The sequence below is a fragment of the Alexandromys fortis genome, unplaced genomic scaffold (assembly GCF_014885135.2).
Source record: "Alexandromys fortis isolate MF-2015 unplaced genomic scaffold, M_Fortis_MF-2015_v1.1 scaffold_3, whole genome shotgun sequence".
Lineage (NCBI taxonomy): Eukaryota > Metazoa > Chordata > Mammalia > Rodentia > Cricetidae > Alexandromys > Alexandromys fortis.
The window spans coordinates 25284425-25312033 of NW_026067909.1; the positions used below are offsets into that span (position 1 = coordinate 25284425).

At 41.0% G+C, this 27609-nt stretch overlaps 1 protein-coding gene across 1 annotated transcript in view; it reads left to right on the plus strand.

Moving 5' to 3' along the window:
• Csmd1 (CUB and Sushi multiple domains 1) overlaps positions 1-27609 on the plus strand; it is a 1119426-nt gene that overhangs the window by 457735 nt on the left and 634082 nt on the right. Inside the window, exon 5 of the mRNA XM_050136505.1 lies at positions 4798-5005. Coding sequence (XP_049992462.1) covers positions 4798-5005 — 208 coding nt within the window. The remainder of the gene's footprint in view (positions 1-4797; positions 5006-27609) is intronic.

The window sequence follows — 27609 nt, forward strand, 5'->3', positions numbered from 1 at the left end:
AAAGAGAGAGAGAGAGAGAGAGAGAGAGAGAGAGAGAATGTGTGATTAGAGCCTATTTGGAATTGGATAACCTCCTGGAGGATTTATCACCAAAGAAAACAGAATCTCGCTCAGCATTGATTGTCTCTAGTTCTTCATGTAGCAATAGAGTTTTGTGAAATTTACACAAGGTGCTCTGCAAGGCCTATTCTTGGATTTTTCTGGCTGCAGCTTCCCTGTTAAGTCTAGAAGGCACCATTCAGCAGCAGGCATCCTATATGCTTTAAGTAGGAGACAGACTGTGCTTGCCTTTGCAAATATTTAATTTTGTAAAATTAGCATTCAGGAATGATGAGGCAAATTCCAACTGGTTTCAGACTCTTGGTTTACACATGAGATGATCGTACAGTGCGGCTGCATTCCACCTTATTCTAGTGGCTCATTAAATAGTTTCAATTCTTCATGACATGGCAAAGTCAGTCTTCTAAACCATATTATGCTTGATGTTTTGAACTGTGTACATAAAAGAGATTTTTAACTAGACATATACCTATCAAGGGGCATTTTAAATTGAGAATAAGACTTTTCAGAAGGTCCAAACTCCAGGAGGGAAAATACTAATCTGTGTCCCTCGTTGACACCCAGAGTCATTTCCCACTCACAGAAAGCAATAGAGCTGGGCACGTTTGTCGTTTAAAAATATTGTCTCCTGCCTGAATTAACTCAGGCAATTCAGACTTATTTTAGGGGGTCAACCTTTTCTTGAAATGAAAGATTGTATAGGAATTCAACATAAATAATAGATTTAAAAAGTAATTTCCCCAACAGAAGTCTTGCGTGGGAGCCACACCCACGCCCTTGGCGATGCTGCCACATTTCCACAAAAAAATCTTATGGTGGTGGTGTCTAAAATGCTGAAGAAGTAGTTGATGTTCTTGTATGTGTCGTGTAATAAATTTCATAGTAAAATATTTATTATCCCTGCAACTTTGATACTGTTGTTCTTTTTTGGTAAGAAATGAAAGGATGGGTTTTAAATAATATTTTTAAAAATTAGATTGCCATATTTTCTGCATTCAAAGTACAAATTTCTATAATCATAACAGTTATTAATAAAGCCATAAATTGTTGATAGTATTTTTATTTTTTATCAGCGTCTAAGGGATGAAGAAAACTCTGGTATATTAATATATCTAAATGTTGGTGAGAATGATTTAGCTTTGTAAAATAATCAGCCTTAATATTTTAGTGCCTCACTTATAATAATTATCCATCAAATGTGTATTAAGACACAGCGTATTTTCATATGAGCTATGCTTCTATTAGAGGCCCAGACAACACTTGAGAACACATTTCAGCCAGGAGACACAGCTCTACCTGAATTGCCAGGGTGAAGGAGTTTAGCTTTGATCCCACCACACATGCGTTTCTCAGGGCTAGAGATGCATTTGTGAGGACTGTGCACCACAGGACTCTGATCACTCTGCTCATTATCATGTCTTTCCAAAGCAAAGGCAGATAATTTAGCTTAGAAAAATCTGATAGCTCTTTCTTTATTCAGTTCTCTTACAGTTTTTATTTTTTTCTTGCAGAAAGCAATTGTGTGAAATATATCAAACTGAAGCAGTTTTCAAATAATATTGCATTATCTCAGATCAAATTGCTCGATGTAAACAGACTATTGGAAAAGTCCATGAATATCATCCCCGCTTTAATAACTATAAATAAGACAAACATCCCCTAACTAACAGCTCTTTTTGACTCAAAGTTACTATAGCATTTTAATATGGTATTGTGTCTCATAATTGGCATGTCCAAGCAGAATTGGTGGAGCATGAATTAAATATACTGGGTGCTGTACAGGCAGGGTCCCCAAATAACCCATGCGAATGATGCTGGAGTTATCACTTGTTACAGTCGAGACCTGTCAGGAGAATTGTTTATCAGCACCTTGGGTGATAGCGAGCTTCCAACAAGCATGAGGGCAGCCATCCACAACAAATATCCTTATGGCCACGAATGCCAGTGGTTGGAAGACTAAAACCTCTAAGTTTATAATCTTAAAGTCTTAGCTTCACTCATGATGTTACAGAATTTCATTTACTTCTTTATCGGGTGCATTCAGAACAAATCATTGTACCTGTAGCTCGGGGGCCCTGTGGAGTTTTGACTCCTTCCACATTCAGGTGCAGCCAATCAAGAAGGGTTCACTGTGATGTCACCGGCTTGTTGTTCTCAGCTGTGGTCCTATGACTCAGGCAGAAAGGAGCCGTCCGTGGTGCTGAACCGATAATAGCTGGTCATGGCCCTGGGTCTCATAGAATGGTGGAGAGCAACATAAGACAGCATCCTAACTCACGGGCTGCGGAGGAGACTTACAAGAGTGGTGTCAAAGCCTGATAGGTTTTTCAAACATAGGAGTATTCCTGGAGTCTGAAAACAATCCAAGAAATGCGGATCATGATATATTCCATGAAGATTAGCCGGGAGTTGTTACTAATTTCTTTTCATGCTTCATTTAACGGAAGTGAAATATTGTGACATCCTTATTAAGACATGTAGATTGGAAAAAAACACAATCTATTGTATTGTCACGTCCATTTTGCTCATAAATTTAAGATAAAATTGCCAATCCCAATTAGAACAAAATCTCAAGAATAGCTTGCCCCAATATTCATTTATTGATCTTGGGATTATTTTTATAATTAAACAAATTCCTGATTAAACTGTTAAATTTAAATTCTCCAACCACTGATATCACTGTGAGAACACAATACTTAACATTTTCTGATCTTCTAATGCCTACTATTCATAAATTGCAATGTTGTAAACTCATATTTTTGTCTCCGTGTTTCAACCAACAAATGTCTTACACTTGGTATATCATGCAATAAGCTCTTTAAATTGACTAACTTTAACATGAATTGGTGGATCTTGTTATTATTTTGCAACCTTCTTAACATATCATAGTTGATAGATTTTTTTTTCTCAACACTGGCAATCAAAACTCCATCTTTGGCAAATGTGATATGGGAATAACAGACAGATTTTCTCCTAAACTCTTGTGTCTGTGGGCTTGTGACAAATTCTCAGAGTAGATTTGAGTCAGACTACTAGAGTTCCACAATTCACCGGGTTACGTGCTATTGCAGACTGGTAGCACAGTTGGAAACTGGCTAAAGCTACAGTGTGCATTTGGAGTCAGTTCAGACTCCATATTGACACCTTGTCTCGGAAGAATAAAACACAATAAAATAGTTATAATAGACTTGAATTGCTTAGCCTAGAGTTAGTCTAATTATAAGTGGTTTTCAATTTTCTCTTCATCTTGGAATACCTAGCATATCAAACTCAATCAAAAGTAGAGATTCAGAAAAATGATGCATGTCTTCGTCTCTGTCGGCTGCTTTTATATTCTCTTCCTGTTGAATCTTCTGTCTTTTGTCTTGCTTATAGCACTTTTTCTTCATCCCCATGGCTACTTTTTTTCTGCTCACAAATACATGCAGGCCACAGTGACATCCAGGGGTATTATTCTGAGAACAAAAAACTCATTCAAGTTTGAGTTCTTAGACATAGGACACACACAGTAGGCACACAAGAGATTTTAGAAGCTGCTACTCTTATCCACATGTGGAAGGAAGAGGCATTCCTGAAATTTGGGGTCATTTCAGAGGGTATCACTTTACCAATTGGCATCACAACGCAGTAATCAGATGCTAAAATAAGACAATGCTCTTACCACAGTGAGTGCGCACAGCCCTGGAGTTATCACTCAACTCCAGCTCCACAGACAACTCTGAATGTCCTTCATGTTTTAACAGTGGGAGATGGTGCATGAGGGCTGCAGGAGGATGCTGCGCCCCTGCTCAGCTGCAGCAGATAAGCATACCATATGCATGGTGCTGCAGTTTCTTCCCACAGCTTGCAGGTCACCTCTCTTCACTGCGGTCTTTACCAGAAGAATGTGTTTTAAAGTTTGTTCTGCAGATTTTTAGTTAAACTTTGCCTGGACTCTTCCTAAACAGGCCCACTTCTGAGTTTTCAGTCACCAAACTGCAGCTTGTAGACAGCCATACAAGAATGTTGGGATCAACACCAGTCATTTCCTTCTAAAACCCTGGGAGAGGAATGGCCAGTAAACAGATTTATTACACGGATGCGCATCTCAAAAGTGAAATTGAAATGAGCTCACCTCAGTCCCTTCCACTCTGAAACTGGATTCTAGTTCCAGGAGTGAGCAGTGCTTTAGGAATTTAGTGTACTAAAACAGGTATTGCTGTGTTTGCCGCTGGTTTTGCATTCAAGCCATTCATTTGGGGAGCACACAGAGAAACCACAGAGAAGAATAAATTCTAAACCTTAAGTCCAGTTATGTGACTTGTTAGTGATCATTTATTTATATGATGTATTCATACACAAGGCTGACAGTTTTATAGTAATATTTACACCTGTCAACATACTGTGCAGTTCCATACTCAGTAAATAGCATGTATCAAGGTCTGTCTTGCATCTCCCTATGAAAAGCTTAATTGCATTTAAGTGCATATTTAGGTATTTGTCTATGTGTTAAATCCAGTTTCTTGTCCGTCGTATTCACTCTCCTACTATGACACTGAGTTGAAAATGAAATTTAACCTTTGGCTTTTTGTACATCCACTATAAAGCTAAATTAATTACCTAGAAACGACCTTTTAAAGTTATCTTCATTGCGAATTCAGAAAGTACTTGTCTCTGGTCATTAGGAGCATTTGTGAGCACACTCGTGTGCGACAGGCTTCTGAGAATTCAGTTGTCTTTCCGTTTCGATCCCTGCAGCTGAGGGAGCCTGCGGAGGAACCCTCCGGGGAACCAGCAGTTCCATATCCAGCCCCCACTTCCCCTCGGAGTACGACAACAACGCTGACTGCACGTGGACCATCCTGGCTGAGCCTGGGGATACCATCGCTCTTGTTTTTACTGACTTCCAGCTGGAGGAGGGCTATGACTTCTTAGAGATCAGCGGAACAGAAGCGCCATCCATCTGGTGAGTTTGGGGACGTCACATGACCTCTAGGGGATCTTCGCCTCTTTCCAGGAGAAAGAGAATCTGCCACTTGCTGTCCATGGATAGTTACTGGCCAACTTGAGTGCGGAATTTTTCTCTTGGTTCTTTGCTATAACGGGTTCTAGCGTCTGAGGTGTCTCTGTAGCAGCATTTGAGGCTGGAAAAAGACTTGGATACACGCTAATTTCCTTCCCTTCTCTCACATTACAATCAAATCTACCCAGGAGGAGCTTAGGGAAACCTTGTGGACTTGACTTTCATCTAGAGTTGATTCTATTTAAACAGATTGAACAGTTGATTCTATTTTGATGTTTTTAGGCTTTGAGGTTTATTTTCATTCTTCTTGCAAAGTGGTGATGAACTTGGCCATGGGAACGTGTATTCCTGCCCCTCTGTGAGGAGGTTCACACAACTGCAGAAGCACCTGTGAGGGTTAGCATGGACTCTCTGTGTGACTGAGACTGACCAATCAGAGATCAGTTATTGGGTGTGTCTCAGAGAGGAGACTGAGGATTACAGTTTGATAGCTCTAATTGGCTGAAGTGCAGAGGTGCTTAAAGCCATTTTCATTGTCTTTGTGAATTGATTCCTGCTTCATATCTTTAAGCTGTCTTTGGTTGGATTTTCTTTTGCTTTAATTATTTGAATTATTCTAGCACTTGAAAGTTGTTTCAGTTGCCTAGTTTGAGTCTTGAACCATGAGACACCTTGAAAATAGACAGTCACAGGAGTGAGAAGTCATGTGTGTACAGGCAGAAGACTAGATGAAGGAAGTGTTAAAATATCTCCATGGGTTTCAGTTGTGATTTTGGCTCAAAGACGAAAGCATGACAAAGCTAAAAGTGGAACCTTCTGTTGTGAGATCCTGTTTCCCACCACCCCTTAGCACTGCACCCAATCTTACTTTGTTTTACAGACCAGAAGCTTCATGCTTACGCAAATGGATGAGTACTTTCCTCCCTTGAGTTTCATTTCTCCTATGTTAAATATTATTCCAATTAGAGAAGTAAAGATAAAAATAGAACTTCATTAGAACACAGCCATAGGACTCCCGGGCATACACCCAAAACACTGAGTCCTACTAGAGCAATTTTCACATCCATGTTTGTTGGGGCTCTACCTGCAGCACAAAGGAAGTGGAATCAAATTGAATATCCATCAACAGATATTGAATGAATAAATAATGAATCATGGTATATAAACACAGTGCAATTTTGTTCACTGTAAAGAAAAATAAAAAGACCTGGAAAAATACATTAGGTAAGGTGACCCAGGCTTAGAAAGACAAATTCTGCATTTATATGTGTGCATGTGCATATGTGCTTATAATGAGGGCCTAAAAGAGATGGATCAGTAGTCAAGAGCACTGGTAGCTCTTTCAGAGGGCCTGGGTCCATTTCCCAGCACACATATGGTGGGTCACTACTACCTGTAACTCCTATCCCAGGGAATATGATGCTGTTCTCTTTTGGCTTCAGTGTGTACTTGGCACAGGTGACGTCCATGCAGGCAAAATGTTCTTATGCATAAGACAGTAAGATGAATAAATAGAATTTATATGTGTAAATGCAGAGGTTGGGAGACTAGACAGAGGGCATGATGGGATTAAAAGGTATTTAAAAAAGACATTGGCAAGGTATTAGAACATGTGACAGAAAGTAGGAACATGAACATGAGAGGGTTACATGGAAAGGGACAAGGGACAACTGGAGCAAGAATGGTATGGGGATCAAGGAAGACTAAGTACAAAAATGCCTTTGCAAAACCTGTCACTGTGTGCCAATTTAAACAAATGTACAACTACTGTCTTGAACTTTGTATACAAAGTTCAACTTTATTCACCTTGTATAGACTTTGACACCAATCACTCTTCTTCAACCTCTTGTATTTGTTAGAAGTCTTGTGCATTGTGTATTACTTAGAATCAAAAATATGAACACAGATGCTGACAGAAAACCCAGTGAGTCCCACTACCAGTAACTCTGTAGTCTTGCACCAGTCCCTAAGAGGCCATATTTAAATGCCTTATACGTTCACAAGGGACATAGTTAGTCATTAAACTTCAGCCATGTGCCTAATTTCTGAAAATCATTGTTCTACAAACAAGTGATAAAATGCTTCTAACTTTAACTGTGTAATTTTATGGAAAACTACTTCATAACTACATAAAGTATGTGGATAGAGGAAACCATGTGGTGAATGAGTCTCAGAAATTACTTGGCTGTCTTTAGAGAACTTGGGCATATGGGGTGTTGACTGATGGCCTGGCTATTAGGTGTCAGGGTGGGAAAGAGATTGGAACCCAATGATGGACTTGATGTTTATAGAGTTTAGTGATGGCTTTTGCCAAAGTTGATGTAAGAAAGAGAGAATGTGTGGGAGTCCAGGGATCAACATGAGTGATGGCAATAAAACAGTGAAGCCCAAGCAGTTGCCAGGGAGATGAAGTATGACCCCAGGGAGAAAGCAGTTGCCAGGGAAATGATAGTGACCCCAGAGAGAGCAGCTCCTTCTGGTGTGGGTGACACTGAGGAGACAAAGTACCCGAGTTCAGTTCTGCTCAGTAACCAGCATTGTCTAGTTTCCTGCATTTTCTTATTCATCCAAAGTGGATGCTCTTCCATCATGGCTCTGCCCTTCCTTCCCTTCCTCTCTTCTTCACTGATGTCTCTATTTGTCACAGATAAAGTTTCCCCCTCCATCCCCTTCCCTCTCTCTTCCCCATCAAGTCCTCCCTTCGCTTTTTCTCCTCTTCTTCCTTCCCTTTCCTTCCTTTCCCCTCTCCCCAGTGTTCTTTATTCATTTCTGTATTCATCCTAGATGGTTCTTCTCCTCTCCTGCCCCTTCCTCTCTGCTACCCTCTACTCCCCTCCATTCCCTTTCATTTCCATCCACTCCCTAGTGCAACTACCACAACCCATGAACAACAAACAACAGTGGACAGCATCCTTGTTCAGGTAGAAATTGTCCATCTTTAAAACAACCCCAATTTCTGTGATTGGGATGGGGGAGACTTCCTTCAGTTCACTGAGATCCATATAGACAGTTTCCAGGAGAGTTGGAGGGACGGTGATTGGGGAAACTTTATCCCTGCAAGCTTTTTAACTGTAAACTGTGCTGTCTAGTGGCCCAGGCTGTCTCCATGTATAGCCTGTGTAGACCGTGTGAAGTTGCATCCATGCCCCCTCTTTATGAGGATTACTAATGGGGTCCCATTTTTCAGAAATGCAAGACCCCTGCAGGATGGTTTTGTCCTTACGGACTCTGTCTCAGTTAGAGTTTTATGGCTGTGTAGAGACACCATGACTATAACAACTTTGGTAAAGAAAAACATGTAACAGGCTGGACTACAGTTTCAGAGGTTTAGTCCATTATCACCATGGTGATGAGATGGATGCATGCAGGTAGATATGGTACTGGAGAAGTAGCTGAGAGTCCTACATCTCAATCCCCAGGCAGCAGAAAGAGACTGCCACACTAGGCATAACTTGCATGCACAAAACCTTAAAGCTCTCCTCCATAGTGACACACTTCTTCCATCAAGGCCATGCCTACACTAACAAAGCAACATCTCCTAACAGTGACACTCCCTATGGCCCAAGCATTCAAACACATGTGTACATGGGGACCATTCCTTTTCAAACCACCACAGACTCTTAGCACCTTCTCAGTTCCATGAACTGGGATACAAGAAGAATAATAGAGAACAGGGTTCCCAGAAAACAGCCATGAACTCAGAGTCTGAGTCCAGCATGGGCTCATTAGCTCGCCTTAGTCTGCAGCTGCACAGCTCTGGGGAGCTGTCCTGACTGGGATGCACCTTTTCTCAGCTGCACAGTACCCCTGAGCAATGCGGAGAAGCTGCAACTGAGGAGACACGTCCACTGAAGAACCATGTACCATTGTACACTGCGTGAGAGGGGTCAAAGGGCTTTCTTATTTATTTTGCTTGGTGACATTCAGCGCTTACTTTAATTACAGAGGGAATTATCTTGATGTGTCCATATGGAGTGTTACTTTAAATGGAACTCACATCAAGTTGATATTCTTCAGTGGCGGCTGAAAAGAAAAAAGATGGTTTTCTTAAATAACCATCAAGCCCACATGAACACACTTCAGATTTAAAATAGAATAATTGGGACCATGCTTTCAAGACTTATACAAATGTGTATTATCTAGCTTATCTTTAAAAAGACTATTATTTTACTATAATTTTAGTGACAGCTTCTGAAATGTTTAATGGCCCAAATTGGTATATTTAGAAGATTTATCCACCCCAGGATTGTAAGAAAAGGAGGGAGGAGGATGAACTTGGCCTCTTCTCCAAAACAAGGTTATGCCTCGGAGACAGGAGGATGGTGCTAATGGCTATGAGTGCAGCAAGGGCACACATGTGCAATTTTTCAATAATCTGTTTTTAAAGGCAGGATGAACAAGCAAGGACATGATAAGAGGAAACTGCATGGGAAATTGTGGAGAATAATAATGGGATTAGCTTTATTTTCATTACATTTTGAGTGAAATTACCAACTCCGCTATAATTTCTTTGCTCCAAGTTGCCATAGCTACAGTAGAGGCAGCCTCAGTGAAGTGAATCTTATTTGCCAGACTCTTCTTTATGTATTAAATGTGGGGTGTGTTAGGGATTTAAACCTCACTACCTGTATGCATATTGACCAAGGTATTATTATTATTATTATCATCATCATCATTATAATTTTAGATTTTCATAGATTCAGGTAAAATTCCTAATGATGTTTAAGAACAGAGCTACTGTTTCTAGTTGACTTTGCAAAAGGCTCTAGTTCTGTTTTTCATTATAAATTTTAAAACTGGGCTGGAGAGATGGCTCAGTGGTTAAGAGCAGTAGTTGCTTTTACAAGAACCTGGGTTCAATTCTTAGAACCCACATGGTGGATCATAACCATCTACAACTTCATCCCTAAAGGATCTGATGCCCTCTTCTTACATTTGTGGGTACTGCACACGTATGGTGCACCTACATACTCATACGCATAAAATAAATACATTGAATAAAATAGAATTTCAAGAAAATATGTTTTTAGGAATGCAACAACACTGTCTATGGCTTTATCCTCCTGAAGTGATCTGATGGTGTATTCTATGACTCTAAAAATACCAAGAAGGAATGTTGATGTTGTTTCCCAGTTGCTCAGCTGTAATTTCTAACTTTAGACATAAGGTTGAAGGGTAAGGGCAGTCTTTGGTTGGTTGGTGAGCTCTCCATGAGTCAGGGAATGCTTGCAGCTTCACAGGGCCGCCAAGGAAGAGCAAGGACGAACACTGAGACTTTGTCCAGTCCAACATGAGTGTCCCTACCTCAGGCTGCCCAGGAAGAATACAGCTGCCAGAGTGGGTCTTCCTGGGCGGGGCCAGAATTGCTTCTGCCATCCTCCCTTCCCTCACATCTCTAGCCTTAGTCACATACCCACTCAGAGGCTCGGAGTCTCATTTCTGCACACCCCATGGTCACCTTTAAGGTTACACAGTTACCAGCCTCCATGTTGCCCTTCCATGCTGGCCAATGTTTGCACAGTTAGCAAAATGATAAGCAGCCTGTCTAGATGAAGAATTCAGAAGGAGATATGCAAAGGAAACCCTGTGGAATCCCCCTCCGGCAATCCTCTCTCAATTTGTGTGGGAGAACCTCCCTGATCCAATTTGTTATTTTGTACAGTAAGAGTAACGCCCAGTAGGTAACTAACAAAAGCCCTCTCCTGCCCCGGCCTGGTCATGAGTCTCCGCCATGGAAAAACAACACACTGTATAAATGTACTTTATTTTGTTCTCATTAACCCAGCACAATTTCACTATTAAATCAATCTAATCAGCAGCTGGCGGAAGCCGAAACAAGACTTCAAAGAAACTGGAACAGCCCAGTGAGCTTCAAAGAACTCTTGAAGGGTCAATTAATGCCTACAATGTTTATCCAACTTGTCACTTAATTGATAATTGACTCTGGGTATGTTTAATTTCTAATGAGAAAGGTTACAGAGCTCCAGTGAACAGCAGATTCCCCGCAATGAACCTTCACCCTCACCTGCCCAAAACCCAGAGAGGTTTGCCGCCCACTCCTGCCCACAGTATTGCAACTGCTTCTTTTGAGTTCATCCTAGAGAAAATTCACAAGGTAGCACAGAGTGAGGTGCTGCTTGCCCTCAGGGAGTTTCCTCTAGGCTCTCCCATTAGCTGCTTATCCTGTGGCCATGACAAAGTATCTGACCAAAGAAAGACAAGAAAGAAAGGTTTGTTCAGCTGTGCAGTTCCTGGTGACAAGGAAGACATCGCAAGGAGGGCCGCTCTAGCTGAAGCTGGGGTGTGTGAAGCGGCTGGCTGCAGAGAGGCCACACTGTCAGGAAGCTGAGGGAAGGATGATAATGTATTCACTTTCTCCTGTTTTCATTCACTCAGAAACACCATGTCATAGTGTTGGCTACTTTCAGGGTAGATCCCCCTTTCTCAGCTAAACCTCCCTGGAAAGGGGCTGGAAGACCCTCCCAAGGGTGTGTCTCTTGACTGGTTCTAAATTCCTTCCAGCTGATGGCCCTCTGTCTCCACCACACAGCATATCACAATCACTGGGTAATTACTCAAACCAAAAAAATGCCCAAAATGTTTTGTTTTATACAGAATTATTTCTATCTATCACAGCAGAGACCATGATGCTCTGGGGAAGAAAATACGTTTGATGAGCAGGTCGACCCATGACTCAAGCTCAGCAACAAACAGTTCCTAGATTCTCCCCAAATGGGAGAAGAATCTTACGGTCAAGACAGGAATGGAGACCAGGAAAGAGCAACTGTAGAAGGCACAAAATTTATCAAACCAAAGGAGAGGAGTGAGCAGTTGTGTGCAAGTCATGTCTAACCATGGAGCAGATCAGTGTGTGTGTGTGTGTGTGTGTGTGTATGCATGTGTGTGTGTTCTTGTGTGAGAACTCACAAGTGCTTACATGTGCAAGATGTAGAGAGACATGAGAAGAAGGCATGGAGGTATGTATGTGTACTTGCTTACTTCTTATTTAAAAAGAATATATTAGGTACCCCCAATGGAAAGAAATGGATATCCCTGCTGTGAAAACAGTATTCTCAGAAAATTTCTCATTGTACATGGCAGGGGATTTTCTAATACACAAAATAGGACATCAATTTTTTTTAATTAATACCAGTATTTCTTAGGTACCTTCTACGGTACCACAAACGGTGTGAAGGGATAGGAATAATCCACTCATATGCACCACACCTTATCCAGAAACAAGGGGTCTGTGGTTTACCTTCCATGATGGCCCACCTAAGGTACATAAAGCCACCGCATTCCCAAAGTTCAGAACAGGGTCAGAATGACAAAAAGAAAAGCAGAGGCACCTGTGGGGTCAATTATTCTACCATATCTGAACACCACTCCAGCCCACCGAATCCTCATCAATTTAACCTGTGTTGTTTTAAAAGGCTTCCCTTGAGAAACTCATTTTTAAACACATCTTCCCTATTTCACGTTTTTTTTTGTGATCCACTTCCTTGTCTCCTCTACATCATCTCATTTGCTTACTTCACATGCATGTGGAGGCACACATGTGTGTAGGTATACACGCATACACACAGAGTCCACAGGTAAACATATGTGCACTCTTCACAGCCATGAAAACGTGCATAAAAGCACATGTATAAACAGACACTGTATATCACACATTTGTATGCGGATGTGTATGTGTATAGTACAGACACCAAGCCCTAAGTCCACAAATCATTCTATCACTCTGGAAGCAATGTTTTCAATCCGATTTCTAGGTGTAGCTTTTCTCATTCTAACTGAGAAAAAAGCAAACTGTTATGCTTGGCTTCAGTGCTTCCTTGTTGTAGTTAGCACCGGATTCAAAATAACTTGGTTAATATTTAATGCCATATTGCACCCGGGAGACGTGTATGCCGCTTTGTCCAGACTTATCAGCTCAGAACCCAAACCATCAAGAGCTTTAGAAGCGAACACTCTACACAGCAGAATATCTACTCTGTCAGAACCTTAGTTTTCTCCTGGCAGTAGGTTGGGATTTCCTGCAGTCAATAGGGCCCCCAGGTGATATTCCGTGGAGACACTAGGGCGCACAACTTGATGCTATTGTCGTAGGGTTACGATTGCTGTGAAGAGGCACCATGACCACACTTTTATAAAGGAAAACATTTAATTTGGGTGGCTTACAGTTTCAGAGGTTTAGTCCATTGTCATCATGGCTGGAGACGTGGTAGCACGTAGACAGGTGTGGTGATAAGGAAGGAACTGGCAGCTCTGCATCATGATCCACAGGCACTGGGACGTGGACTGTGTGTCACGCTGAGCATAGCTTGGGCAAAGGAGACCTCAAAGCCCATGTCCAGAGTAACCACTTCCTCTTACAAGACCACACCTACTCCAACAAAGCAACACCTCCTAATAGTGCCACTCCCGTTGGGGGGCCATTTTCTTCCAAACCACCGGTCATATTTCCCTCTGCCATCATGAGGTGGTCCCCTGCAGTTCATGCTGTACAGTGTTCTCTGAGTTTTGCCTGGCCTGATATTTCTGAACCTCTGTGGCCTGAAGCTGCAGCTGACTCCCCTGTCCAGTTGCATCCACCCATGCCCATGGCTCTAATCATGGAACTTGCCATAATAGCACTCCGTGTGACCCAAGCCAGGCAGAGGATGGGCTGTGGAGCATCCCGCAGTGGGAAAAACATGGGAGGGAAGGAAACAAAAGAGATGTTAAGAATCTAAAGTTTCTTCCTACTATCTGTGGGTATCATGGGCAATCTTCTCCGTAGCATGCATGTCATTTCCGGAAGGGCTTACAGTCTTTGCAGAGAAAATATATGTGGTGCTTTTTAGATATGGAAGAAGGCTCAAAATACTTAAAACTGAGTTTCCAGAGAAAGGAGCGAAAAGACCTGGATTTGGGGTCCATTCCGACCACTCAGCACACTGTGCTGTTTTGGTATGACGAACTCGCCAAGCCTCCTTTTCTATTTGCAAAAGGGACTTGATATTCATCTGAGGTTATCAATTAGGAAAAGAAGTGACATGGTATCACCGTGTCTTTGATGGCTAAAGAAGCAACAGAACGGAGGCTGTAACCCTCTATTCTTGCGACTCAATCTCTTTTCTTTTCCCTTTGTCTTTCTCTATCGTCTGCTCCTTTCTGATTCCCGTTCCTCACCCAGTCTCCTTGGCCTTCTACAATGCTCCAGTGTTCGAGTCAGTCTGTATGCACTACGATGCACATAATAAATAGGGTATTCTTTCTCAGCCATATTCCTTGGTACTTGACATACTTCTGAATAGCTCTTCCCATTCTAGAGAGTATGTGAAAATCTTTTGATCACAAATTACCTGTTCTTTAAGAGGATAGGGTATTAGTAGTAATAATAGTAGGTTCTGGTCCATGAGCAGAGCATACCAGGGAGGTGCTTTCTCTGCTTTTAATATGTGAACTCTAGGAGGTAAAGGCCATGTCTGGGTGCTATTTTAGTGAAGGCAGTCAGTCATTTTGCAGAGAACCTTTCTATGCACTAACTAGGTCCATCTGTGACTTCCAGGAACATGAGCAGCTCAGACCTGTATAACAGACAAGGGTGGGCTAGATATTTGAAAGGACTGACTTGTTTGGGAGGCTAGCAAGCCAAGATTACCAAGCTGCTGGCTCGCTCAGGACCTGGCAAGCCCCCCACTTGTGGTGCAGATGCTGACCCTTCTCATGGAGCCCCCACCCACCCATGAGAGTGATCGACACCACACACTCCACCATGCGAGTTATATACAGATTTGCTGACCGCAGTCATCTCTCTCTGGAGCCTCTGCAGCCTTGCCAAAGCCTTCTGTGTCACTCATTAGTCATTCTTTCAGAGCCTAGAATAGCAAGCTAATGAGTGACACCAGCATGGGACATCCATTACTGCCTGCGGAAAGCACCAGAAGCCTCCGCGTTCCGCTTCCAGGGAAGGTGATGTCCCAAGTTTCTGACCTGACATGTCCTGCATTTTATGGGCACTTCGCAGTTGTTGTTTCTCAGAGTACTTAACAGTGACCCCTGTTACCAGATGGGATGAGGGCAGGCTACACGTTTCGTTCCGGAGTCCAGCCACACAGTCATGGGCACCACACAGCCCCCCACTGTGCACATCTGGAGGGGACTCTGTGCGCCCAGGTGTTCACCTAGATGTTTTCCTCATCACCTCATTGCTGTAAAGTATGAGCTTCAAGGAGCCGGCCTGGCTTCCAAGCAGTGGGACCTGTAGCAAGCAATCCAGCGCTTTCACGAATAGAATAGTCACTTCCTCCGCTCTCCCTGCCCCGTCTCACCCTGTCTCTTGTTCCTTTCATTAAAGCTAATGGGCGCACTGGGGAGAGTTTGTGGACAAAACTCCAAAAATGACAGATGCTTCCCTTAAGTACCTACTGTCCTTAGAGCATTAGCGACCAGTGAACGGACGTGATGTCTCCACAATGTGTCTATTATACCAATATCAGAGCGTTCAATTAGTGGTAATTAGAGCCCAGCTGGGCAGAAGTGATTTCAAAACCACCACGTGGAGGACAAGAGACAGACCAACCCCACGTTTTATTTAAAATTGCTCTCCTCAAATATTCCTTCACCTATTCATTAGACTCTAGGAGGGTCTGCTTTGTTTCAGACTCCGCCAAATTCGTGTGTGTGTGTGTGTGTGTGTGTGTGTGTGTGTGAGTGAGTCTGTAGTTTAGCATGTATTGAAATATTTAAATTGCAAACACATCCATGGGTTTCTTGCAATAATGCTCTTTATTGGAAGGTAGGACTCCAAGAGAATAGATAGAAGGCGTATATGAGATGAATAAATCTATGAACGATGAATATTTAATAAACGAGATTTTAAAATTGTGCTTACAGGAGAAAAATGGTGAAATAAAGAGAGCGGTCTATGTGCAATTGCTCCTTTTAAATATGTGACTGTGAGCAGAGCTAAGTCGGCCTCTGTGGGCGGGGCTAAGCGTCCCTCTGTTGGTGTGGCTCAGGCTACCTCTGTGGGCGTGGCTAAGCCTCCCTCTGTGGGTGTGGCTAAGGCTGCCTCTGTGAGCGCAAGCTGCCCCGTAGGCGTGGCTCAGGCTTCCATTGTCTCTGCCTGCTTTAGTGAGGGATCCTTAAGATTCTGAGCCTTGGAGGTCCTGGTCACAGGAAGCAAGCTACTGGAGCTGTCCTAGGGCACTCAGAGATTTCCTGGGTTCAAAGCTTGCTGGTTCTTTTCTTGTCTCTAAAGGGGCTCTTGGTTAGTGTTCCTTGGATGGTGGAGTCCTCTGGTGCAGAAATTTCAATCTGCAGCTGATTTGTATAGACCTAGTCCTAACGGTATAGTATACCAGGCCGTGAAACAGCATCAGCCAGTAAGAGACTCATCTCCACACAATCTTTCCATGCAGGGCTGTGGCTGACATGAAATCATTGATTCCCTAGAATACCTTCATCTACTCAGATTTATGCACAATCATCTTTTGAATGTTTTATAGTTATTTCTAGTAAACTGTTAAAACATACAGAAGGGTTGGAATTTAAAAACACAAGACAGTAAGAGGAAATTAATTACATGAATAGAGATTAAAAGGATGGGAGAGACAAAAATTAATATTTAATTTCTAATTCCGAGACAGCTACGGCAAGCACAGGAAGTTGGCTTTTTACCATGCTCCCGTCGGCAGACAGCAACTACTTCCAACTTTATCTTGAGTGTCACCTTTTCTCTGTGCATTAAATATGGAAAGAAAGTTTTAGCTGAAGCCTTATGAATCACAGAGTAATAAAAAAAAAGGCTGCTCCTCTGAAAAACAGAATGCAAACTTGTGAAAAAAATTCTGAGCGAATAATTTTCTTTAAGGCATTTTTTTTTTAGTTGAGCCCATGTCATCCAAGACAATCCAGAGTGGACATTGAAAAAGCTAAGAAACATTAACAACCCAATCAAAAGCTCTCTGCATCTCCTTCCGCAAGATGGAGTCAGCTCCCTGTGTATCTGGTTGCTCTCCGGTTAACCAGAAAACAGTGTGGTAGGATCTTCAGGAGGCCCTGGTTCAGGTCCTGTCCTGATGTCAGAAATGCTGGTTGTAGGGCAAAGAATGACTAAAGATTACAGGCCTGTGATGACGCTTGACCTCCAGTAGTTGGGAGCACAAGATGCTATTTCACTCTGAGGCATGGGACTAATTCAGCATAAAATGTCATTAGGACACTTTGTAAATGCAGACGATTGGGATAAAAGGGTGTGAAGGCAGCACTCAAGTAGGGACACACTGGAGGGAAAGACAGTGATGACCTACCCCAACCCACCAGCACCCATCACCCCAACTTGCATGCTGATTATATGTGCAAACTTGACCCAATAAAACTGTAACTAATGTGCAAGATCAGAGAAATTTTCATAGAATGACAGCGTGTATTGAGAGGGTTAAACCCCACTAAATCAGGATTCACCTACACAGACCCCCCGAAAGGCTCCCAGTGTATATAAAGGCTCACAGCTCTATAGAGGTCCTTGAGAAAGAACTTGCTATTGAGTGGATCATCCGTGTGAACCACTTGATCCTTGATGTCCTTGGGTACGTCCATGCCTGGAATGTTAGGTGCTGAAGCTGTTTGCCCTAACCTCATGGAAGGACATCTTGTTTTGTGTGGGGTAATGGTCAAATAATTAGTAACAAGTAATTCATAAATTAGTAGCATGGCCATAACATATTTAGTCACAAGTCAATCATGCTCACGTGTAACTTCCAACTTGAGTCAGAGGCAGGGCAGATCTTGCTTATTAATACATGATTTTTAAGTGAAAGCCCAGCTGAAAGATAAATTGTTCTGTAAAAAAATGGCTAACGCCGCAGTGTAGAGAGAAAGGAAGGGTAAGACACACCAGCCTGGGGCCAGTCTGCAGTTTGGCCTCTGGCAAGGTTATGGCTTGAACTAGGTAATTCTGTCTGCATCCATCTGAGAAACCATCCATATGGGACCTTGTCGATTTATGAAGAAAGTCCATTGCCATCATATCTCTGTAGTTTTGGTTTTCTGCTCTATGCCTTCTCCTTGGGAAGTAAGTTTAGAATAGTGAATAAAATGCTGGACAAAATTCAACTACGCATATGACTTTTAACAAGATTCCTAGGACCGCTTCCCACCATCTATAGGATGCTGCTTAAAGGAGAACCTCCCGGTTTCTCCCATAATATCATTGGGAGGTGTGGTGGTTTGGATGAAAAGGGCCCCATTGACTCGTATGTTTGAATGCTTGGTTCCCAGTTAGTGGAACCGTTTAGGAAGGATTAGAAGGTGTAGGTTTGTTGGAGAAGATATGTCAGTGGGGGTCAACTTTGAAGCTTCAAAAGCCCATAACTGGCCCAGCCTCACTCTCTCACTCTTGGCCTGGAACTTCAAGATCAGATGTGAGTTCCCGTGCCATTCCTGCCTGCCGGTCACCATTCTGCCCACCATGATGAGGATAGATGAACTCTCTGAAACTATAAGCAAGCCCCCAATGAAATGCTCTCTTCTGTAAGCAGCCTTGGGCATGGTAATTTTTCACTACAATAGAATCATAGCTAAGAGAGGATGCCCCATTGTTTCTGGACACAAAACCTCAGCACAGTTAACACTTAATTTTTCAGTCTGAGTTATGAGGACAGTTGACAACAGGTATCCAGATAAAATTTAATATTCCTGCCCGATTTATCATCTCTGAATTGCTAAGATTATATTCTAATTCACCCAAAACTTTGTCTTCACTGTTGTTAGTTGGTAGCTCTTCTAAACCCTGATGGCAGCTGACTTAGTAAAGCTAGGGGAGGGTGCTTGGCTCTCCGGAGCTGTCTTCACTGCAGGACTCAACTTCCTACTTTCAAAACTAAACACACAAAAGGGGACAATGTTACTTTTATGAGCAAAAGTCTCTCAAAGTAACAGGCTAAAAGAAAGTTGAAAATATTCATGAAATCAGTACCTGCGTGATTAAAAATAAACACAAATCGCATCTTTTTCAGAGTCTGTGTTGTGCACAGTGGCTGTGGCTTTTCTGATCTCAGTTAATGAGTTTTTCTTTACCAGATTCAGACAAAGAAATTGAGAGTGTCAAATAGAGATTCCTATCAGTGAAAATTTAATAAACACCCCCTTTCATTCTCATATAGTTTTTAATTTTCCCATCAATAGATTAAAATGTACAAAGACAACTTTTGCGAAAAAGTGTTCATTTATTTGACAACGAAGAAAACATGATATTCCTTTATTATCGAAATAACAAAGGAAAACAGTAACGAGAAATTTCACAGGAACAATGTTTTTAAATAAGACTATACAAATGTCTTTACTAATGAGCAATCAGAGGATGAATTAGCATGACGTATTTTCTTTAGCTTTAACATTCACATGTCATTAAAGGTAGTGGTACCCATGGCTTTTGAGTTAATAGCCTGTCTGGCACTGGATGCACCAGGATGCTCAACCACCCTGTCAGCCCTGTTTGGTTCTTGTATTTACCTCCCAAGGTCAAGAGTTATTGTATAAAGTCACCATTATTTCAATGGGGTCCAACTCTCCATACAGTTCCCCCAAGTTAGAGTTATATGTTGTTTACTGTGTTTCATAACTGAGTTGTACAGGGGTTTTGAATAGAATGCAAATTAATAGTTTAACATGCCCAATTTGAGTTACACATACAGACTGAGTGGAAAATAACTGCTTTCAAGTTGATGTCTATGCATACCCAAGCATTGCAAGGGCATAGAATGGAAGGAGAGGCAGGAAGCCATGTTTCTCCTGTTAGCCCTGATTGAACACCAAGGAAAGGTTGTCAAGTGGTAGTTGCATCTCAAGTGCACAGAGAGCCATGAGCATCTTCTCAGGATTCAGGAGGGCGCAGGATGAGGTTCATCTGCATAGCTCTCTACGTGGTCACAAGCTGGCAACACCCTGGTGTCCCTCACTGGTAGAACACAGTCAGCCCTCTCAGGTTTTTACCAGCAACTGGTGTTTGGCAGCTCTAGTTTAGACAATACAGGCTACATTAAAACATGAATTGGAGGCTTGTGTAATCCATTATGATACAATTTGTACCATATTTATGAACAGTCTAGGAGAATGGTGATTTCTATAAAGAAAATTCAGTAATGGTGAGAAAATGCGGGATGGATTAGTTACTAGGTGATTGCCCAGCTCCTCTTCAGCATTCTTGACATTACTTCTGGAAGCTGCTGGTATCAAGGGTTCATCTTCATTATCTTCATTGTCAAGACCTGGTTGTAGAATCACAGAGGAAGGACCATGCTGGGCTGGTTTGGGAGACTTTTTCCAGAGAAATCTGAAAAGGAACTAATAGATTGGCCATTCTTAGAATATGGAAATATACTCTGGAAACAAGAACATTATTCTGGGGGTTGATGATTCCACAACTGTTGTCATTGTTGCTTCTATTTTATCAAGAGGATCTTTTAATATTAATAAGTTACCCTGAGCAGTTGTCAATTCATATAAATGAGCATATTCTCATAAATTTGCCTGGTTAATGATGGTCACTGCAGAGAACATGGATAACAATTTAAAAATCATGAAAACTAGTTAATTTTTAGCATTTTTGGAAACAAACCTCAGTGAAAAGATGATTATTTGCAAGTCGTATTTGAAGTAGTTCAAAATACATATTCTGTTTTGAGCACTTGAAAGATCTTTAGTCGTTAAAGGTTTGTGGTTGACAAAACTGCTGTATTTTTCACATATGCTGTTGATCTTCACTTCACTGTAATGGTCTCGGATCTGATATATTATTTTTGAATAGCATCATGTGGCATAAACTGATTGATATCAGTTCCAGTAAAATATATGATTGAATTGTTGATACTCTGTATGCAGTAGTTCATATATCAGGGAACCACCAAAGTGCTAATGGCATGTCTTACTTTTAAAGCACCTTAAACATTTGTCTTATCAGATAATTAGCAAATATTTTTATAATGAGACTCTTTCTTTTCTTTGGGTTGTTTAGTTCAGCTTCAATATAAAGGTTTTCTCCTTGTCTTATTGTGCCTTGTTTTGTGCTGTTTGGCGGCCTGCTCTTCTCTGAAGAGGAGATGGAAGGGGAGGGGATCTGGAGAAGAAGGGAGGTGAGAGGGAGCTAGGAGGAGTGGAGGGAGGTGAAACTGTAGTTGGGACATATTGTATGAGAGAGCAATCTAGTTTCAATAAAAAAAAAGAACTGTCACTGCAAAAATACATAGATTGTCAGTAGTTGAAAATGAGTCATTTAAATATTCTGAGAAAGCAAATAATTATTATGAAAGATTTTATTTTTATTATGAAATCGTTTTTAATTTTTATAACAATTTTGCGAGTGATTAAATGCAATTCTGTGCACGCATGTTTTGAAAATCCTGGCAGGCAAAAACTATGTCTTTAATTTGGCTGCTCTCAAAAATAATGTTTGGAGTCAGGCAGTGGTGGCATACACCATTAATCCTAGCACTCTGGAGGCAGATCTCTGTGAGTTCGAGGCCAGCCTGGTCTATAAAGCAAGTTCCAGGACAGGTTCAAAGCTACAGAGAAACCCTGTCTTGAAAAAAAAAAAAAAACCACTACCACCACCACCACCATCATCATCATAACGTGTTTGGTATTGCTTCTTTCGCCAAGTCAGATAACTAATGTTTGGAGGATAAGAGAAGTGGTTTGATTTACATCCACTGTTTTTATAACAAAAGATGTTGGTTTATAAAGTATTTTCTCAGATTGGGCTTTCATCTAATAACAGAAGAGAGAGAGACAGAAAGAAACTGTCTCTGTCTCTGTGTGTATCTCTCTGTGTGTGGCCATGTGTTTGTCTGTGCGCCTCTGTGAGTATGTGTGTATAGTGATATTTTATTTAAGTTTTAATAAATAAAGCTTACTTAAAGATAAGAAAGGCAAAGCTAAGCCGCTAGAGGTCAGGCAGTGGTGGCACATACCTTTAATCCCAGTATTTGGGAAATAGAGGCAGATGGATCTCTGTGAGTTCAAGGCCACCCTGGGCTACTCAAGATCAATGCAGAAACAAATTTATGTGTTTGTGGCCTACACCTTTACTGGCAGTATTAGGGAGTCATATGCTTTTAATTCCAGCACTAGAGGGAATATAAAATGAGAGGAGAGAGGCTTAGTCTGTTTTGTCTGCTTAATCTACTTAGTCTGGGATCACCCAACCTTGGTAGAGGTAAGACTTCTCTAGTGGCTTGACTGCTTTGCTTTTCTGGTTTTTGGGTTGATCCTCATTATTTGTCTCTTGGATTTTATCATTCATTCTACAAGTTTGTGTGTGTGTCTGTCTCTGTATGTATATGTGCAAACCTGTGTGTATCTGTGTGAATATGCATGCGTGTGCTGACTCAACAGCAGAGCTGAGATACACATGCACACACACACAGAAGCAGCACAATCTTTTAAGTGTATAAAAGATCATCTGGTTTCTTAGAACAAGCTACTTTATCTCAATTATGGCAAATTGACTGGATTATAGAAGTACAACATCTATTGACGTTGGAAGCTAATGGAAGATTTCTAGCACATTCTTATTGCCTGAGCCAGTGAAGGGATGGTAAGACAGAATTATTCTATTTCTTTTTATTTTATTTTTCATTATGTAAAAAGAAGAGACTAGTCGTTTTCATAGAAGCATTTCTGCTCAGATAATAATGATTTTTGACATGTTTACTATTTAATAAAGGACTTTCAGAAGTATTTCAACATCCATAAAAACATTTTTGTATTTGAGGTAAATAAAGTTAAATACTTTTGAAATAATCTTATCTAGCACCGTGCAGAGTGAAGACAATTTTCAACTAGGACCAACATGCCTGAGTGAGTGAGAAATTTTCTAGAGACTCTGAACGGGCAGAGCTCTGACCAAGCCACCATGGAGCACACACAAAGTGCACAGTGGATGGAGAAGCCTCGATGCTTCAGGAAATGAGACCTATATATTTCCAGGCAAAGCGTGATTTTTAGAGTTTATTTCCTAATTCCTATTATGTTTACAAAACATGCTAGCAAGAACCAGCAAACTCATCAAACACAACATCTATCAATAATTCTTATGTACAATCTCATTGGTAAACACTGTGGGAGAAGAAAATAAATTTTAAATATGAGTATACAGCACATGATTTTTTTCATTTAAAAGTCTATGAAGAATTTTCATAATATTTTTATTCATGATTTTCTTTCATTTTATAATTCCTGTTTTATCATTTAGCTGGGGTTTCTCATTTCCTGTTTCAGTTAAATTTTTATTGTTATTTTACAAAATGCTAATGTAATGTCAGTTATGTTTATGAGTTTTCAGAAATATTTCTTTACGGTATGCTTCAAAACTTTACTGGGGCATTGAATACACACGTTTAATACTTTTGATTAGAATTGTATATTTAGTCCTCTCATTAGTGCTTTATTAAAAGATCCAATTTGCAATATCCATGCCAACACTAGCTACAATTAGTTACTGTTTTTATTATTATGCATGAAGCACCTTAAGAAAATTACAATAATAAATTAAAAATAAACATTTTGTTGTCATAGACAACAAATTATTCTGATCAAACATAAGCAAAGGGAGCCAAAAAGACATGACTACAAAGATCTAGAAACCAGCGGATTGTTCAATTTACCAAGAAGCCTGTGTTTAGAGAAATGAGTTTTACCAAACCTTGAATTAGACTCTAGCATAATGCAATGACCTAGGATTTACGGCACTCTAAAGTTTGGCTTTATGAAGCCAGTGGTGTCTGAGTCCTCAATCTTTTGTTAAGGAAGGGTCTAGAAAAACCACAGCCTTGGGAAAAGTGGTCACTTCGGGTCATTTCCTGTTGCTGCTCTTCCGTTGCTGGTGCAGCATCAGAAGTCATGGTGTCACATGGTGCTGCAGGTGGATTCCAGCAGACAGCATTTAATGGTGGTTGGCTCACAGTTTCAGACATGTTGTCCGCTATCACCGTGGTGGGAAGCATGGCAGCATGCAGGCAGACAAGGTCCTGGAGAGGTAGCTGATAGTCCTACTTTCCAGAAAAGCAGGAAACAGAAAGAAAGAGACAGGGCCTGTCTTGAGCATTTGAACCCGCACTGACATACTTCCTCCAACAAGTCGGCATGTCTGAATCCTTTCTAACAGTGCCATGAGCCCATGGCTGCCATTTTCACTCAACCCCCCCACCCCCCCGCCACAGTCAAAGACCAGAGAGGGTGAATATTTGTGTTCAGTGCACTGCCTTCTTTCCATGCAGGACAGGATCCGCACTCAGAGAATGATGCAGCCAGCCACAGTGGAGAGACTTCCCACTTGAATTGATGTAAACAAGATAATCCCCAAAACCATATCCAGAGTTCACCAACTAGGTGCTTTTATACCTCAAGTTGTCCATTGAAATTAAACATCGCAATACCAAATTGGACAGCGAAGTGAGGTTAAAGGACAATTTGATTATTTAAATACTTTCTTTAAAGCTAAAGACGGCATGAGTTGGGAACCTTATGCATTGTAGCTTCCTCATGAATGTGAGCAACAGGGGTGTGCCATCTCTGGATCCCACATTCTCCCCACATTCCCAGAGTACAGGAGCGAGACTTCCATGGTCCCTCACTACATTAAGACAACTCTGATCTTGCCAGGTCTAAAAACTGAGAGTCTGTTGAGTCGGATTTCTTACTATCCAGAATTTTTTACCTCTTTTGGCTTCTGCAGATCTGAGCTTGAGTCCCCTTTTCTGGTAGTCTCATGTATATCTCCCAACTGAAGCATGCTCCATGATTTCAGGGTTACCAGTGCCAGCCGATAGGAGCCTTGCTGGAAAGCATGCATTGGCTACCTCTCCCCAAAATGCTTGCATACGTTTGCTCAATCTTAAATGAAGGGGGGGGGCACACCAAAGATACTTCTCCTCGCAGTTTTCATGTGGAAAGTATATTACAAATAAGCATATTTCCCTGTGGGAATGTGCGTAGGTATTCTCAGTATGGGACATATATGAACATGTACATGTTTATGCTCAATGAGTGGGAATCCCATGCATGTAATTTATAGAGAACAATGTGTGTTCAGCACTGAGTGCCTAAGTATGCACACTGAATTTTACTAAATATATGCTTTATAAACATATAAATCTCAATTGCTAAGAAAAACATTACCAGCAAAAAAAAAAAATGCCTACTCCCTTAGCAACAGCTGAAAACTCCACTTGAAAGTCTGAAAGAAAGCAGACCCAAGAAAAGGGAACTGCAGGATGCCAGCAGAGGAGGATGGCGATGATGAGCAGGCCCCACACTGAGATGAAGTTCCTCACTCTCTACTCTGAAGATTAGGCAAACTTGTGAGAAGTCCCTCAGTTCAACTCATCAGCCTTTAGTGCAAGCTGAAGGCATAAGATACGTGCACACAGCTCACCATGGCTTCAGTTAGTATCTGTATAGAGTTGATTAACATACAAGATAAATTGTCCTTTGGCGTGAATTCCCAGTACTGCAATGGGAATGCTTATGCGGCATTGGCAGCCCTTCCAGCACCTCAGTGTACTGCGCAGAAGGTCCCTTGAAACACGACGTGTGCTCTGAAATACAAAATATATATTTAATATATGTTAAACAATATGTTATTTAATTTAACATATTAATATAGTAATTATGCTGGCTATTTAAATATTTATATTAATTTATATCGTGCATTGCTGTTATATTAATATTAACCAAATATTAAATGTTTAATTTTAATTAATATTAAATATTTTAAATATATATCCTTCAAAACATGGTAGTCAGCAGTGCAGTTTCAGCAGAGTCTCATTCAGGGCATAACTCATTGTCTGCCTCAATCGCCTTGGCTTCCTCTACACAGCTTCAACAGCCCTCACCCCCACCCTCACCCCTGATTCTACACAGCTTCAACAGCCCTCACCCCCACCATCACCCCTGTTTCTCTTCTCCGCACTCTTCTCACAGCTTTCCTGGGAAATCCAAAGGTCATTAAAAATACAGCCATCGGAATGTTTCAACCACGTGGTACTCCGGGTGTCACATTGCTGTTCGTTCATATTAAGTAACGTTGGGCTTGTCACTAGGGACCCGACACCCCCTATCTACTCTATGAGCATTGCCAACCCCACCAAGTGGTTTTTGGAAAGGAGAAATCCGGCATGGAATAGCCAGGATAGTCAGCAAACACTTGAAAATAAGTTTTGAACCCTTTAATCTTGCTAGCAATTATGGCCAGTTTTAAAATAAAATATCTAATATATGTATTTTAGTATATTGTATAATAATAATGAGATGGTGTTTAAAATAGAAATAGCTAGAGTGGATATTTTTAATATGCTATGTCATTTAATAATATATTTAAATTAGAAACATTTATTTAAAATAAAAACTGTTTAACAGCCAAGTTTCAAAGGTATATTTCTTTCTGACTGAAAACAACAACAACATAAGTCACAGCTGGGATCTGGGTGCAATCTGCGTTATTCTGGGTGAGGCTCACTGCCCATATTCTGTGTGGAAGCTGCACGGCAGAGGTGGATGGAAGCCTCTTTGTCAAGGCCTGGTCAGAAGAGGTGGGTATCAAGATTCAGGCAAATGCATCCAAATGAGCATGTGTTATCTTCCACCAGGGGCACAGTACAACAGGGCTACATAATCTAACACACACACACACACACACACACACACACACTTGCGCACTCACCCCATTCACAGCAGGTGACTTAAAGGGAAAACAAGGGCAAAAGTGATATTTAGCAAATTCTTCTTGTTCTAAGGCAGAAAGCCCATGGTTGATCAGTTTGTCTGTCTGTCTGTCTGTCTGTCTATCTATCTACCTACCTACCTACCTATCATCTATCTATCTACCTATCTTTCATCTATCTATTGATCTACCTACCTACCTATCATCTATCTATCTACCTATCTATCATCTATCTATCTAATCTATCTATTATCTGTCTATCTATCATCTATCTATCTATCTATCTATCTATCTATCTATCTATCTATCTATCCTCTCTACAGTGGAATATTTCTCACACTCACCTGAAAATTTTATGCATTACTTCCCTGAAAACAGGCTCTTTTTACAGGAGAAGAAATTACTCAAGCACGCACCTCTTGCCAAACTACTAAGGCTAATAATTTGTACAAAATACAAAGATCATCTCATATATTCTAGAAAGTTTCAGGTAATTCTGTTTGTACAACTACTTTGAGTTCAACAAAATTCTAGAGGAAAAGTAGAGGGGAAAGAAAAGAATTAAAATTTCTCTCAGGAAGCAATTTGAATGTTACCTCCATTTTTAAACTGGAGTTTAGATTGCATTTAAGATATTTTTAAAGTGAAATTTATGTAATTTCCATGTCAAAATACTGGATTCTGTCTGACTTATGTTATGTGCACAGTATCAATTACAGAGATTGTACAGCAATTTTTGCGATCAAAATTATTGTAGTTGTTAGGAGTAAATCAGTATGCAGGTACATGTACCAACAAATAAAGAAACATTAATAGTCACACACAAATTTCCTAT